The sequence below is a fragment of the Macaca thibetana genome, chromosome 19 (genome assembly GCF_024542745.1).
Source record: "Macaca thibetana thibetana isolate TM-01 chromosome 19, ASM2454274v1, whole genome shotgun sequence".
NCBI lineage: Eukaryota > Metazoa > Chordata > Mammalia > Primates > Cercopithecidae > Macaca > Macaca thibetana.
The window spans coordinates 10730683-10746911 of NC_065596.1; the positions used below are offsets into that span (position 1 = coordinate 10730683).

Genomic DNA, 16229 nt, shown 5'->3' on the forward strand with positions numbered 1-16229 from the left:
AATAGTAGTGGATCACAGCCGGAGTTTTCAAACGTTACGAACAAAAAGGTGACAATGATAAAGCTAACGTTTATTGAGTGCTTATGTGTTTTAGAAAACTTACAACGTTTTATGATCTTTACACATAAAAACTCAGACTAGGTTTAGGGTGCGGCACTCACCTCTGGTGCGGAATTTAAGAAGGTCCAAAAACTTTGGTAATCGTAAACAATATTTTCAAGACTTAAAAAATATTTTAATATCCAAAATAATCAAATTGTCAAACTACATCCTGCAGACCGGCAGCATAATTCTGTAAATAAAATTAGAGTGGAACCAGGGTATTGAGGTCAGTAAGCTCAAGGCACAAGTGCAGGGTTCCAGCCTCTTCAAAATTTTATTTAGGCCGGGCTCGGTGGCTCATGCTTGTAATCCCAGCACTTTGAGAGGCCGAGGTGTGCGGATCACCCGGGGTCAGGAGTTCGAGACCAGCTATGACCAGTATGGTGAACCCCTGTCTCTAATAAAAATACAAAAATTAGCCGGGCATAGTGCCGGACTCTGTAATCCCAGCTACTCGGCAGGCTGAGGCAGGAGAATCGCTTGAACCCAGGAGGCGGAGGTTGCAGTCAGCCGAGATGGCGCCACTATACTCCAGCCTGGGTAACAGAGCAAGACCCTGTCTCAAAAAAATATCTTTTTTGTTTTGTTCATCATGGATTTTTCTTTTTTTTCAAAGAGATGGGGTCTCACTCTGTTGCCTAGAGTGAAGTGCAGTAGTGCAATCAAAGCACCCTGCATCCTTGAACTCCTGGGCTCAAGCCATCCTCCCACCTCAGCCTGAGTAGCTGGGGCTAGAGGTGTGAGCCACCATGCCCAGCTCATTTTTTAAAAAATTTTGTTTGTAGAGACAAGGTCTCGCTATGTTACCCAAACTGGTCTCAAACACCTGGGCTTAAGCAATCCTCCCACCTTGGCCTCCCAAAGTGCTGGAATTACAGGCATGAGCCACCAAGCCTGGCCTCATCATGAATTTTTGCATTAATTTTGATTTTTAAAAAATACTGCTATACGGTCAGGCGCAGTGGCTCATGCCTGTAGTCCCAGCACTTTGGGAGGCTGAGGTGGGGGGGGGGGATCATTTGAGGTCAGGAGTTCGAGACCAGCCTGGCCGACATGGTGAAATCATGTCTCTACTAAAAATAAAAAAATTAGCTAGGCATGTTGGCGCATGCCTGTAATCCCAGCTACTCAGGAGGCTGAGGCAGGAGCATCTCTTGAACCGGGGAGGCAGAGGTTGCAATGAGCTGAGATCACGCCACTACACTCCAGCCTGGGCAACACAGTGATACTCCGTCTCAAAAAAAAAAACAACCAAAAACAAAATATTGCTTTAAAATATTTTTTATCTTGGTTGCTGAGCTTTTTTGGTGTCCTCTTAAAATTCTGCCCTGGAAGTGTCACCCTAGCTCCAGCTCTGACCTTAAGAGGGAGGTACTAGTGTTATCCACATTTGTTTTTTATTTTTTAATTAATTAATTAATTCTTTTTTTTTTTTTTTTTTTTTTTTTTGAGACGGAGTCTTGCTCTGTGGCCCAGGCTGGAGTGCTGTGGCGCAATCTCGGCTCACCGCAAACTCCACCTCCCGGGTTCACACCATTCTCCTGCCTCAGCCTCCCGAGTAGCTGGGACTACAGGCGCCCGCCACCACGCCTGGCTAATTTTTTGTATTTTTAGTAGAGACGGGGTTTCACCATGTTAGCCAGGATGGTCTCGATCTCCTGACCTCATGATCCCCCTGCCTCAGCCTCCCAAAGTGCTGGGATTACAGGCGTGAGTCACCACACCCAGCCTGTTATCCACATTTTATAAATGACAAAACCAAGGCACAGAGAGGCGAAGTGACTTGCCCAAGATCATATAGTGGAAAAAGTGGCAGAGTCAGGATTTGAATCTGGGCAGCCTGGCTCTAGATGCTGGGCTGTAGATGGAAGGCCCTGTCTGAGCTCCCTGCACTAGGAACAAGTGTGGTCAGGGGCAAGAAGGTCAGCTTTTGGGTAGCCGTTCAAGAAATGTATTAAAAAACCTAGAGAGGCAGGCTAGGGAGAGCTGTGTTGGTTACATCTGGGGTCCATCTAGGGTTCCATTCCTGGAAGAGATGGTGGTGGTTAGGGCTGCCCGGAGCTCCTCAGGGGCAAAGACCCCCAGTTCTGTGATGATGCCGCCAGTGATGAGGTCATGGGGGGTGACATCGAAGGCAGGATTCCAAACTCCAATCCCTGCAGGGGAGAGAGGGGAGGCAAGGAGGCAGGAATTTGCTTCTGTGAAAGTTCTCAGGTTGTGGTCACCTGTTTCTATCACAGTGGTTCTTGGTATTAGGGAGTCCTTGAGAACCTAAGGATTCTCACCTCAAAAGTACATGCAGGCACGGACATTGTATGCAATAGTAAGTTTAGATTCACCACCGCTCTTAGACTGTCACTCCCCAAGGAGAATTCACAGTCCTATACACATCTATCCCACTTATTTTTTTATTTTTTGTGAGATGTAGTTTTGCTCTTGTTGCCCAGGCTGGAGTGCACTGGCGCAATCTCGGCTCACCACAACCTCCACCTTCTGGGTGCAAGCGATTCTCCTGCCTCAGCCTCTTGAGTAGCTGGGATTACATGCATGCACCACTATGCCCGGCCACTATTTTTAGTAGTTAGTCCATGTTGGTCAGGCTGGTCTCAAACTCTCGACCTCAGGTGATCTGCCCGCCTCGGCCTCTCAAAGTGCTGGGATTATAGGTGTGAGCCACCGTGCCTGGCCTATCCCACTTATTTTTTTAGTTTTATTTTTAATTATTATTATTATTTTTTGAGACAGAGTCTCGTTCTGTCACCCAGGCTGGAACAGTGGTGTGATCTCGCCTTAGTGTAGTGTAACCTCTGCCTCCTGGGTTCGAGCGATTCTCCTGCCGCAGCCTCCTGAGCAGCTGGGACCACAGACGTCACTACCATGCCTGGCTGTTTTTTTGTTTTTTTGTTTTTTTTGAGATGGAGTTTTGCTGTTATCACCTAGGCTGGAGTGCAGTGACATGATCTCAACTCACTGCAACCTGTGTCTCCCAGGTTCAAGATATTCTCCTGCCTCAGCCTTCCAGGTAGTTGGGATTACAGGTTCTTGCCATCTCGCCCGGCCAATGTTTTTTTGTATTTTTAGTAGAGACGGGGCTTCACCACATTGGCCAGGCTGGTCTCGAACCCCTGACCTCAGGTGATCCGCCCACCTCAGCCTCCCAAAGTGTTGGGATTACAGGTGTGAGCCACTGTGCCTGGCCTTTTTTTTTTTTTTTTTTTTTTTTTTTTTTGTGAGACAGAGTCTTCCTCTGTTGCCCAGGCTGGAGTGCAGTGGCGCAATCTCGGCTCACTGCAAGCCCCGCCTCCCAGGTTCACACCATTCTCCTGCCTCAGCCTCCCGAGTAGCGGGGACTACAGGTGCCTGCCACAACGCCCAGCTAGTTTTCTGTATTTTTAGTAGAGACGGGGTTTCACCGTGTTAGCTGGGATGGTCTCGATCTGCTGACCTCGTGATCTGCCCGCCTCAGCCTCCCAAAGTGCTGGGATTACAGGCGTGAGCCACCACATTCGGCAATTTTTGTATGTTTTTAGTAGAGACGTGGTGTCGCTCTGTTGGCTAGGCTGGTCTGGAACGCTGACCTCAAGTGATCCGCCAGCCTCTGCCTCCCAAAGTGTTGGGATTATAGGCGTAAGACACTGCATCCGGGTGCATGGACTAATATTTAAAGGGCCAGTCATTGATCTAAATGTCCTGTGGGTTAATTCACTGATGGCCGTTGGGTTTATGCAGCAGGTTCTAGCCAAAGCCCATTTTACAGATAGGATCAGTGAGGATCTCAGGGAATTAGAGAATTTAGGGAACTTGCTAATGGTTGCACAGCCAGGAAGTATAGGCAGCTAAGAAAAGTCTTGCAGCAAGGCATGGTAGCTCATGCCTGTAATCTCAGTGCTTTGGGAGGCTGAGGCAGGAGGATCGCTTGAGGTCAGGAGTTCGAGACCAGCCTGGGGAACACAGCGACACCCTATCTCTATGAAAATAAACAAATAAAAATAAAAATAAGTCTAGAAATATCTTGTTTTTTCTTTTTTTTTTTTTTTTTTTTTTGAGACAGAGTCTCACTCTGTTGCCCAGGCTGGAGTGCAGTGGCGCAATCTCAGCTCACCACAACCTCCGCCTCTCAGGTTCAAGTGAGTCTCCTGCCTCAGCCTCCTGAGTAGCTGGGATCACAGGCGGATGCTACCATGCCCAGCTAATTTTTGTATTTTTAGTAGAGACGGGGGTTTCACTATGTTGACCAGACTGGTCTCGAACTCCTGACCTTGCGATCTCCCTGCCTCGGCCTCCCAAAGTGCTGGGATTACAGGTGTGAGCCACCTCGCCTGGCCGTCTTGGTTTTTCTTTACCAACACGTGGCCAGGCAGATATTCTTATTTCCTCTTAAGAAAACCTAAGTGGAGATTAGCAAGACAGTCATTCAAGACCATTCATATAACCGGTTAGTTGTAAGTTCTGATGTTGGATCTGACCTCCAGGATGTAACTGTTAGAAGAAGCGGCTTGGCCCAGGCACGGTGGCTCACACCTGTAGTCCTAGCGCTTTGGGAGGCAGAAGCAGACTGATTGCTTGAGGTCAGTAGTTTATAACTAGCCTGGTCAACATGTTGAAACCCCATCTCTACTAAAAATACGAAAATTAACCGGGTGTGGTGGCGCCCACCTGTAGTCCCAGCTACTCAAGAGGCTGAGGCAGGAGGATTGCTTGAACCCAGGAGGTGGAGGTTGCAGTGAGCTGAGATCACACCACTGCACTCTAGCCTGAGGGACAGAGCAAGACTCCATCTGAAAAAAAATAAAAAGAAGAAAAAGTGGCGGCCGGGCGCGGTGGCTCAAGCCTGTAATCCCAGCACTTTGGGAGGCCGAGACGGGCGGATCACGAGGTCAGGAGATCGAGACCATCCTGGCTAACACAGTGAAACTCCGTCTCTACTAAAAATACAAAAACTTAGCCGGGCGAGGTGGCAGGCGCCTGTAGTCCCAGCTACTCGGGAGGCTGAGGCAGGAGAATGGCGTGAACCCGGGAGGCGGAGCTTGCAGTGAGCTGAGATCCGGCCACTGCACTCCAGCCTGGGTGACAGAGCGAGACTCCGTCTCAAAAAAAAAAAAAAAAAAAAAGAAAAAGTGGCTTGTAGGAGCTGTGTATGTTCCAGAAGGATGACAAGGCCCTGCATATCACCTGCCTCCATGAAGTGCCCAGAAGCTGGGGTGTCGCCTGAGGGGGTGGCTTACCGGGTGCCGCAATCCGGACCCCATTAACATCAGTCAGCTCCTGGGCTGGTCGCTCTTCAATAATGATCTCCTTGCCGGTCTCCAGACGGAGGTCACATGAGGAGCTGGGGGCAGCCACGTAGAAGGGAATGCCGTGGTGCTTGGCGACAATGGCCAGCTGGTAGGTGCCCACCTTGTTGGCTGTGTCACCGTTGGCAACCACGCGGTCAGCTCCCACGACCACGGCTGGGGAGGGGGTGCATGAGAAGTTGGGGGTCATTACCTGGCCCCATGCCCCAGAGCCCCGCCCCCAGGCCTTACCCCCCCAGGACTTACTGTCTGCTTACCTGACACGCCCCTATGGGCCATGGCAGCAGCCACCATGCTGTCGGCGATAAGGGTGGCAGGGATCTGCTCATAGACCAGCTCAAAGGCCGTCAGCCGGGCTCCCTGGTTGTAGGGCCGGGTCTCTGTGCAGAAGGCATGCTCCAGGCGGCCCAGGCTATGCAGTGAGCGGATCACACCTGCGGGGGCCCCACACACCAGGAGAAGGCCCCGGGGAGGGGCAAACAGACAAGGTGGTCCATTGGTTAGGGGTGCAGGCTCCTAGACTGGGCGTGGATTGCCCAAGGCTTACCGAGCACAGTCCCACCCAGGGGCCTTCGCAGTGGCAGTTCTCTCTGCCTGGTATGCTCTTCCCAGTGCTCACATACCTCTGTTTCACGTCTGTTTAAAGGACACCTTCTCGGTGAAGCGTTCTCTGATCTCTCAGTTTTGCATAGCAATCCCCACACTTCCAGTGTCCTGCTCTCTTTCCTTAGCATTTATCACTTTTTTTTTTTTTGAGATGGAGTCTCACTTTGTCACCCGGGCTGGAGTGCAGTGGCACAATCTCTGCTCACTGCAAGCTCTGCCTCCCGGGTTCATACCATTCTCCTGCCTCAGCCTCCCGAGTAGCTGGGACTACAGGCGCCCGCTGCCACGCTGAGCTAATTTTTTGCATTTTTAGTAGAGACGGGGTTTCACCATGTTAGCCAGGATGGTCTCGATCTCCTGACCTTGTGATCCACCCGCCTCGGCCTCCCAAAGTGCTGGGATTACAGGCGTGAGCCACCACACCTGGCCCCAGCATTTATCACCTTCTAACACCTCATGTGTACAGGCAGTCCCCCTTTTCTGTGGGTTCTCCATCCATGGACTCAACTACGTGGACTGAAAATATTTGAAAAGAATCGCTGGAACCCAGGAAGCAGAGGTTTCAGTGAGCCGAGGTCATGCCATGGCACTCCAGCCTGGGTGATAGAGCAAGACTCTGTCTCCAAAATAAATAACTAAATAAAAAGCAATCCTCCCATCTCAGCCCCCTCCCGAATAGCTGGGACCACAGGTGCATACCACTACACCAGCTAATTTTAGTATTTTTTGTAGAGATGGGGTTTTGCCATGATGCCCAAGCTGGTTTTGAACCCCTGAGCTCAAGTGATCCGCCTGCCTTGGCCTCCCAAAGTGTTGGCATTACAGGCTTAAAAATAGAGACGGGGTCTTGCTATGTTGCCAAGGCTGGTTTAGAACTTCTGAGTTCAAGCAATCCTCCCACCCCAGCCTCCCCATTACAGGCCTGCACCGCCACTACACCTAGCCAATAACAACAATATACATAGTATTTACATGGTACTAGCTATGATATGCAATCTAGAGATGTTTTAAAATATAGGGGTGGGCTGGGCGTGGTGACTCATGCCTGTCATCCCAGCACTTTGGGAGGCCGAGGCTGGCGGATTACCTAAGGTCAGAAGTTCAAGACAGCCTAGCCAACGTGGTGAAACCCCGTCCCTACTAAAAATATAAAAATTAGCTGGGTGTAGTGGCTCACGCCTGTAATCCCAGACACTCAGGAGGCTGAGGCATGAGAATCTCTTGAACCTGGGAGGCGGAGGTTGTAGTGAGCTGAGATCATGCCACTGCACCAGCCTGGGCGACAGAGCAAGACTGTCTAAAAAAAAACCAAAAACAAACAAACGAACAAAAAAAATATATATATGAATGTGCATAGGTTATGCAAATATGATGGCATTTTATATTATGGACTTGCGCGTCCATGGATTTTGGTATCTGTGGGAGGTCCTGGAACCAGTCCCCCACGGATATTGAAGGACGACTGTATTTATCTTGCCTGTTGACTGTTCCTGCTGCTTGCCTGGGACCCCTGAAAGCAGACGTTTTGTCTGTTTTGTTCACTGCTGCGTCCCCAGCAAATGGAAATGTCTGAGCACAGCAGGTGCTTACTAAATGCTGTGTGAGTGAATGAATCAAAGGCAGAGGTCTTGCCATCAAGGCCTCGGTTCCCAGGGATGAAGGTGGGACTCAGGCAGGTAGGGAAATTTCCTGGGGGATTTAGGGTCAAGTGGAATCTGCTGCCTTGGCCCCCTACAGCCCACTCCCCCTGTCTCCTGGTCACAGCTACCTGATCTTTCTCTGCTCACTCCCTTCTCCCCAGTTCCTCTTGGACTCCACGTCCTGCCCTGGCTCTAGGCATATGGCTCAGGCAGCGCCCATCGAATGACTGCTCTGGGATGGGCAGTTGGCCCTAGTAGACCCCTGAGATACTTTTCTAGTACAGGAGGCTCTTTTCCTCCTGATTTGAACCCTAACACCCCCCTGCCAGCCCATGGAACCTGAAGATGAAGGAGGGCAGAGCTGAAGAACAGAGATAGATAGGTCCTGATGCTACTGGTTGAGCCCCTTGATCTAGCCATACCTGAAGCCAACCCTATAAGCGTTTCTGTACTAGAACTAATACCTTCATATTTTTTTGTGGAGAAAATGGTTGGGGTTTGGGATTCTTCCTCTTGTATCCAAAAAAGGTCCTAGAAGGCCCTCCCCTACCCCCTTAGGAGGCCCTCTCACCTAGGGCTGTACCATAGCCAGCGGTGGCCAGAGCACCGGTGTTACAGTGGGTCAGCACAGTCACCTTGCCACCGCTGGGGGCCACCCGCTCCAGGAGGTGGCGGGCTCCCAGGTCCCCAATGCTTCGGTTGTCTCTGAGGTCTTTCTCCAGCATGTCCTCGGCGCAGCGGATCACTCTGGGGCCGACAAGGAGTTTTAAGCACCAGCCACCAGGCCCCGGGGCCCAGGCCAACCCCTCCTCTCTGTCCAGCGCTGCTGTCCTGGAGCCCTCCTGCTCAAAGCCTCTCATTGCTGTGGGGCCTGGACCCTTCCGCCACGGCCACCGAAGTGTCACTCCATTCATTCATCCAAACACATGTTTACTGAGCAGTTCCAGTGTGACTCGGCAGTAAACACGACAAAAAAATCTCTGCCCCTATGGAGTTGACACTGGGGTGAGGGAACCAGTTGATGAATAATAAAATAAAATGCTCAAGCCTGAAAAGACTTTGGGAGGTGGAATCACGAGGCAGGAGAGAGCAGTGAAACCCCGTCTCTACTGCAGAGAGCAGCCGGGGGTGAGCTGGTCCCAGCTATCATATAGGGATGTAAACCCGGGAGGCGGAGCTTGCGCTATGGATACCTGGGCGACAAAGCTGCACCAATGGCATGGTGAATTGCAAAGAGCTGTAAGGCAGGATTGAGCATATTGGTGGGGCTATAAACCTGGCCTGTGACATTGCATGTGCAAAGGCTGTAAGGCAGGATTGAGCTTGGTGGGGTAAAGTGACATTGCAGGGAGGGGCTGGAGCAGAAGGGAAGTGGGGGGAAAAAGATGGCAGGAAGGGGACCAGGACAGGAAAAAAAGTTCTTCAAAAGCAGAAACCAAGAGGACAAGGTGACACCGAAAAGGGCCTCCAAGGGTGGATAAGGGGTTGGCTGTATTCAGGGGAGGCACGATTAAGGAGTTGGGTTTCCGGGTCAGGCTGACCAGGCTAGACTCCGGGCCCCATCTTTGGGACCCTGGACAAGGGACTTAAGGGCGCCGTGCCTCAGTTTCCCCATCTGTATAATGGGTCACTGTACTTAAAAAGCGTCAATATGATTCCTGCTCAGCACAGTGCCTGGTACCAGATCCCCGTACCTCTCCCGAACCGCCTCTTCCGTAGCGCCTTCCCGCTCGGCCTCCCGGGCTGCAGCGTCAGCCAGGTCGCGGGCGGCGCGGGCCATGTTGACAGCGGTGGGCCTGGAGGTGACGAGGAAGCTCAGCTTGTCGCGCACGAAGGCCACGAGTGCGGCGAGTCCTGGACCCCCGGCGCCCGCCTGCAGCTCCACGGCGAGACTGAGACAGCCCACCAGGGCTATGGCCGGGGCGCCCCGCACCTGCGGGGAGGAATTCGGGCGTCGGAGGCTGCAGGCGCGGGCGCATTCCCACCTCCAGCCCCGCCGCCCAGCCGTCCCGCCGCACCTTCATGGCGCGGATGGCTTCCCAGGCCTGGCGCACCGAGCCCACCGCCTCGTAGCGGCTCTGCTGGGGCAGCAGCAGCTGGTCTAGGATCTGCAGGGAGCCCCGCGAGTAGCGAATCGCCTCCAGGGTCATGGTGCAGTAACCAAGCCCAGCACAACTCACGAGGAGTGGGAGTCCTGCGCGCACTTGCGGGGGCGGGGCCTCCCCCGGAAAAAGGGACATGCGCATGCGCATCCAACCCGACCCCACAGGTTCCCAGAACTCGCAGTCCAGGTGGCCGAACCCACTGCACGTCTCACGCCAAACGCGGACGGAGTAAGCCGCCTCCTCGGGACCACAAAAGTGGCAGCATTTATGGGACGCCTACTGGATACCAGGCCCTGTGTTTAGCATCCTGCAGTCTAGAGTTAGGGGTGTATCCCCAGTGGCAAGGTAACATCAAGTGTTCAAACGAAAGAATTTGTTAAATGATCTTCCTTCTCCAAGGTTGAGGGGGAGGCAGTGGGGGGTCGTGTGCCCCTTGATGGATGCACGGCTGTTTCTGGGCCATTTTCTGCTCGGTTTCATTCAAAAGTAACATGCAGGATGGGCGCTGAGGCTCACGCCTGGAATCCCAGCACTTTGGGAGGCCGAGTCTGGTGGATCACTTGAGGTCAGGAGTTCGAAACCAGCCTGGCCAACATGGTGAAACGCCGTCTCTACTAAAAATACAAAAAATTAGCCAGGCGTGGTGGCAGGCACCCGTAGTCCCAGCTACTTGGGAGGCTGAGGCCGAAGAATCTCTTGAACCCAGGAGGCAGAGGTTGCAGTGAGCCGAGATTGCGCCACTGCACTCCAGCCCGGGTGAGAGCGAGACTCAGTCTCAAAAACAAAACCAACAAAAATACCCCCAAAAGTAACACGCATGGGGGGCTTTTCCATGGGCCACCCCTGGGCTGGGGATAATAAAAAGCTCACACCGGGCCGGGCGCGGTGGCTCAAGCCTGTAATCCCAGCACTTTGGGAGGCCGAGGCGGGCGGATCACAAGGTCAGGAGATCGAGACCACAGTGAAACCCCGTCTCTACTAAAAATACAAAAAATTAGCCGGGCGCGGTGGCGGGCGCCTGTAGTCCCAGCTACTCAGGAGGCTGAGGCAGGAGAATGGCGGGAACCCGGGAGGCGGAGCTTGCAGTGAGCCGAGATCGCGCCACTGCACTCCAGCCTGGGCAACAGCGTGAGACTCCGTCTCAAAAAAAAAAAAAAAAAAAAAAAAAAAAAAAAAAAGCTCACACCTGTGGGCTCCAGCCCCCACTGCATGTGGCACAGATCCTGGGTACCCTGTATGCCTTGTCCCTGGCCTTGTGTGTGTGGTTCCTGGCCCCCTTTTCACCCTTCACACTCGGCCCATGCCACCTCCTCCAGGAAGTCTGTCCTGGTTCCTGGCCAACCTGAACCACCACCTTGAGACTCTTGTCACTCTGGGAGGGGACCACGTCCATGGTCACAGCTATGACCCTATACTAGAATTTGCCCATGAGAGGTCCGTCAAGTGTGGTCAACTTGGGGCTTGTGGGGGGAAGCCCCAGGGCCCAGCTAACAACCCAAGACAGGGAAGAAGAGACAAGTCTTTAATGTACGGAGTCTCACAAGGCACAAACACCCTCACCAAGACCAAATAAATAACTCCACGGTTGCAGGAAGGTGAGGTCTGGGGAGGGGGTGGCATCTGAGCTCTCCCAGGGCTGGTGGGCGAGCGGGGGTCTGCAGTCTGTGAGGGGCCTCCTGGGTGTGTCCGGGCCTCTGGAGCGGGGCCAGTCCTCAGGCTGGGGACTGCTCACTCACTCTCCGAGTCAGAGTAGTCCGCCACGAGGGAGGAGCCGAGGCTGCAGGGGTGCCGCGTGTCTGCGGGGTCGGGGTCAGCTGCCTCCTGGGAGGAGCCTGCTAGTGACAGGGGCTTGTCCTGATGGCTCCCTTCCTGCCCCCTCGGCCTGCTGCACTTGGGGGTCTCAGCTGTTTCTGGAGGACAGTCTCCGGGGGACATGGGCCGGTCCTGGGCAGCCTCCTCTGGGACCCGCGGTTCCCCAGACTTGCGGGTGTCAGCCGCATACTGGGGGCTCTCCGGGACATCCCGAGACCTCCGCCGCACGATGCCCAGGTCCCCCACGGTGATGGGGGAGGTGGCAAGCGCGGTTCTGCGGCTCTGGGCCAGCTTCTTCAGGACGCCGCTGACCTTGCTGCTGGAGGCGGATCCGGGGGTGGAGGGGAACCAGGAGCGGCTGATGATCTCGGTTCGCTTCAGTTTCTGCTTGTCCTCGTAGGCTGGAGGAGAGGAGAGGACATTTCAGGGGCGGCAGAGGAGGGGGTCCAGAACTGCCCTACAGTAGACTAGAGTCCACTCAAGACTGAGGACCGCCCCCCATCTCCAAGCAACTCTGAGCCTCCCCGCCCGCTTTTCCCCATGGCTTTCTACGCACAGTCCAGGGTGTGGAACTTCAGCAGGGCCGCCAGCCTGCGGTCATCTTCCGTCTCGGGCACCAGCGGGATGGTCAGGCTCGCCTTGGCCTGCAAGGCCTGATCTCGCTCCTCCTCCTCCTGGATGGCTTTTTTCTTTTCCTGTGTGGAGGGCCAAGAACACCAGAGACAGGGGGTGTGTGTCAAAGCCCTGTCTCTTCTGTGTGCTAGGGGGCACTGCTGCAACTCTCGGGGTCTCAATTTACTCTTCTTTTTTGAGAAAGAGTCTCATTCTGTCACCCAGGCTGGAGCGCAGTGGCACAATCATAGCTCACTGCAGCCTCCAACTCCTGGGCTCAAGCGATTCTCTCATCTCAGCCTCCCAAGTATCCAGTACTACAGGTGTGCACCACCATGCCCAGCTACTTAAAAAATGTATTTTTGTAGAGGCTGGGCCTGGTAGCTCATGTCTGTAATCTCAGCACTTTGGGAGGCCAAGGTGGGTGGGTCGCTTGAGGCCAGTAGTTTGAGACCAGCCTGGACATCATGGCGAAACCCTGTCTCTATTAAAAATACAAAAATTAGCCAGGCGTGGTGGCATGTGCCTGTGGTCCCAGCTACTCAGGAGGCTGAGGCATGAGAATCACTTCAATCTGGGAGGTGGAGGTTGCGGTGGGCTGAGATCGTGTCACTGCATTCCAGCCTGGGCGCAAGAGGGAGACAGTCTCAAAAAAAAATAATAAAAATTTTTTTTGGTAGAGATGGGGTCTCACTATGTTGCCCAGGCTGGTCTCCAACTCATGGCCTCAAATAATCCTCCCACCTGAGCCTCCTAAAACACTGGGATAACAGGTGTGAGCCACCGCGTACAGCCTCATCCCACAAATATTTCTGGGATAGCCACCTTGTGCTAGGTTTTGTTCTAGACACTGGGGATGCAGCGGCAGGCAGGGAAAAACCCTTGCCCTCGTGAAGCTGGCCTCTAGTGGTGAGACAGTGATAAGGAGAAAAAAAAAATGCAGGACAGGTGGGTAGGGGATGGGCTGGGAGGTTCCATTTAAAATGTGGTGGCCAGGTCGGGTGCAGTGGCTCACGCCTGTAACCACAGCACTTTGGGAGGTTGAGGCGAGTGGATCACATGAGGCCAGGAGTTAGAGACCAGCCTGGCCAACATGGTGAAACTCAGTCTCTACTAAAAATACAAATATTAGCCAGGCATGGTGGTGGGCACCTGTAATCCCAGCTACTTGGGAGGCTGAGGCAGGAGAATCGCTTGAACCCAGGAGGTGGAGGTTGCAGTGAGCCGAGATCACGTGATTGCACTCCAGCCTGGACAATAAGAGCTAAACTCGGTCTCAAAAAAAAAAAAAAAAAAAAAGGCTTGGCGCGGTGGCTCACGCCTGTAATCTCAGCACTTTGGGAGGCCGAGGCGGACGGATCAAAAGGTCAGGAGATCGAGACCACGGTGAAACCCCGTCTCTACTAACAATACAAAAAATTAGCTGGGCGTGGTGGTGGGTGCCTATAGTCCCAGCTACTCGGGAGGCTGAGGCAGAAGAATGCCGTGAACCCGGGAGGAGGAGTTTGCAGTGAGCTGAGATCGCGCCACTACACTCCAGCCTGGGTGACAGAGGGAGACTCCGTCTCAAACAAACAAAAAAGACAGGGCATGATCACCATGTAGCAGATGGGGAAACTGAGGCTCAGAGGGTCCAGTGGCCTGCTCACAGCTAAGATGTGGGGCAGTGAGGGCTGGACCTGGGCCTTGGCCCACCAAGCATCCTCTCTGACCCTGGGCTGGAGCCCCCCTCACCCGGAACCTTCTCCGCAGCATGCTGTTCAGGGCGAAGTCGTCCTTCCAGGCGCTCTGGGCCTCCTGGATGTGGCTCAGGGTGGGCAGTGCCTTCTTGAGCGTGCTCCGGTCAGCCTCGCCATGCTCCAGCCGGAACATGGCGTCCGTCTCCAGCTTCTGCTTCTTCTCATGCTCTGCAACGACCAGAGCTTGGCTGGGCTTTGGGGAGCCCAGCGCAGACTCAGGGCCAGGGACCCCAGGCAGTTAAGTGGGTGGCGCTCACCTGTGGTCAGCACCTGCTCATTGTCCGCCATGTCCCAGCGCTCCTCCTTGCGCTGGGCGCCACTCACGATCACGTAGTCGCAGTTGGCGGGGTCCGTCTGCATCTCGATGTAGTTGACACAGAGGTGGCATTTCATCCGGAATCTGGGAGGAAGCGGTGGGCAGGAGTCAGGAGGCTATGGCTGTGCCCCAGGACAGCCCTGTCACCTCTGCCTGCTTCTTTCCACCCAATGGTGTCATTCGACAAAAATTCACTGAGCACCCACTGTGTGCTGTGTAGAACCATGGGCAAAAGGGGCACACCCCGTCACCCAGAACAGACCTTCTGTCAGTGGGGCTGCAGTTGGCTTCTTCATTTGTTCATTCAGCTGTTTGTTCATTCATTCATTGACTCATCCGTTGTTTTGATTCATTTATTCATTAATTCATTTGTTCATTCAGCTGTTTGTTCCATTCATTCATTCACTCATCCTTTTTTTGGTTCATTTATTCATTAATTCATTTGTTCATTCAGCTGTTTGTTCATTCATTCATTCACCCATCTTTTGGTTCATTTATTCATTAATTCATTTGTTCATTCAGCTGTTTGTTCATTCATTCATTCACCCATCTTTTGGTTCATTTATTCATTAATTCATTTGTTCATTCAGCTGTTCGTTCATTCATTCATTCACTCATCCTTTTTTGGTTCATTTATTCATTAATTCATTTGTTCATGCAGCTGTTTGTTCATTCATTCACTCATCCTTTTTTAGTTCATTTATTCATTAATTCATTTGTTCATTCAGCTGTTTGTTCATTCACTCATCCGTTTTTTGGTTCATTTATTCACAAATTCATTTGTTCATTCAGCTGTTTGTTCATTCATTCACTCATCCTTTTTTGGTTCATTTATTCATTAATTCATTTGTTCATTCAGCTGTTTGTTCATTCATTCATTCATTCATCCTTTTTTTGGTTCATTTATTCATTAATTCATTTGTTCATTCATTAGTGCATGTTTGTTGGTTCCCTGATTCATTTGTTAAATTAATTCATACGTTCATTTGCTCATCCATCCATTTGTCCATTCATTCATCATCTGTTCATTCGCTCCTTTGTTCATTCATTCATTCATTTGTCCATTAGTTCATTTATTCCACAAATCCACCCAAGACAGGCTGCTCTGTGGCAGGCTCAGTGCCAGCTGCTGGGGACGTTGCTGAGTAGTGGAAAAGCCAGCCTGCTCGTGGCAAGGCTGACGTCCCAGCAGGGGCCACCTTGATAGCAAGGGCACAAGCAACCAGTGTCGAGTCTCACTTTAGAAAAGGTGTCTCTGAGGGGTGGTGTTTGAGCAGAAACCCTGGGTGAGGGAGGAGCCTTGGAGCCACCTGGGGAAGAGCGTTCCAGGTGGAAGCACAGAGGTGGGTGTGTCCCTGGAGTGTGTGAGGGACAATGAAGAGGCCAGGGAGGGGGACAGCAGGAGGCGGTTAGGGTGAAGAAAGGACAGGCAGAGTGTGCGGGGCCTTGTGAGCCAGAGGGAGGACTTGGGCTTTTCCTGAGGAAGGTGGGAGCCATGGAGGGTTGGGGGTGGGGTGGGGGCAGGGCTGATTTACCAACCAGGGCGGTTTCCAGGAGAGTCCTGCAGGGAATGGGTTCCCTCCCACTCAGGCTCTTTGTAGTCCCCTCGCCCTGTGGCCACCCCACCTGTTCCCAAGACGCCACCAAGCCGCCCTTACCTGTAGATTGGGGTTGTGTAGTAATTGCCCACCTTCTTCTTTTCTGCGTTGTAACGAACACCTGAAGGGGGTCAGACGTGGGTGGTTATTTCATTGCCATGTGAATTTTGCAGATAGGTAAACTGAGGTACAAAGAGGCTCACTGTCACTTCCTGAGGGTTCCCCAACTGGTAGGAGTTAGAGATGGGACTGGAAGCCAGAGCTTGGCTTCTGCAAGGAGCTCTCTGCAAAGGAGCTTCCATGGCCAGCCAGTCACTCGGGTGCCGGTCTCCTCCCGCGTTCCTGATCAGGACTCTCCCACCCGCCCCCGGCAGCACCTAGCAGTTAGGGGGTCTGATGTCTGTG

General features: G+C 52.8%; 3 protein-coding genes across 53 annotated transcripts in view; all 3 read right to left on the reverse strand.

Moving 5' to 3' along the window:
• Window positions 1–16229, reverse strand: part of C19H19orf53 (chromosome 19 C19orf53 homolog) — a 542027-nt gene that overhangs the window by 4429 nt on the left and 521369 nt on the right. Inside the window, exon 1 of one of the 50 annotated variants that reach the window (XM_050770949.1) lies at window positions 16189–16192. The exons of 45 other annotated variants lie outside the window; for them this stretch is intronic. The gene's annotated coding sequence lies outside the window, so the exon portion shown is untranslated. Of the gene's footprint in view, window positions 1–10946; window positions 10951–11619; window positions 11624–12053; window positions 12058–13895; window positions 13900–16188; window positions 16193–16229 lie in introns of those variants that run through there. 4 more of the 50 variants (XM_050770985.1, XM_050770974.1, XM_050770970.1 and 1 more) reach the window with 4 other exon arrangements.
• MRI1 (methylthioribose-1-phosphate isomerase 1) lies at window positions 50–9857 on the reverse strand. 2 transcript variants are annotated; one of them, XM_050770617.1, is made up of 6 exons: window positions 9661–9857; window positions 9337–9575; window positions 5944–6032; window positions 5654–5830; window positions 5328–5552; window positions 50–2258 (listed from the first exon to the last, which is right to left on the reverse strand). In XM_050770617.1, exons 1-6 carry the CDS (start codon window positions 9790–9792, stop codon window positions 2098–2100), a joined length of 1023 nt encoding a protein of 340 aa, XP_050626574.1. In that variant the 5' UTR covers window positions 9793–9857; the 3' UTR covers window positions 50–2097. The 2 variants fall into 2 exon arrangements, with proteins under 2 accessions (XP_050626574.1, XP_050626573.1); XM_050770616.1 differs by lacking the exon at window positions 5944–6032 and adding an exon at window positions 8214–8389.
• The window catches only part of YJU2B (YJU2 splicing factor homolog B), a 595535-nt gene continuing 590561 nt past the window's right edge, over window positions 11256–16229 (reverse strand). Inside the window, exons 6-10 of the mRNA XM_050770555.1 lie at window positions 15885–15945; window positions 14168–14310; window positions 13906–14078; window positions 12116–12254; window positions 11256–11960 (exon numbers count right to left, since the gene is read on the reverse strand). Coding sequence (XP_050626512.1) covers window positions 11476–11960; window positions 12116–12254; window positions 13906–14078; window positions 14168–14310; window positions 15885–15945 — 1001 coding nt within the window. The 3' untranslated portion in view covers window positions 11256–11475. The remainder of the gene's footprint in view (window positions 11961–12115; window positions 12255–13905; window positions 14079–14167; window positions 14311–15884; window positions 15946–16229) is intronic.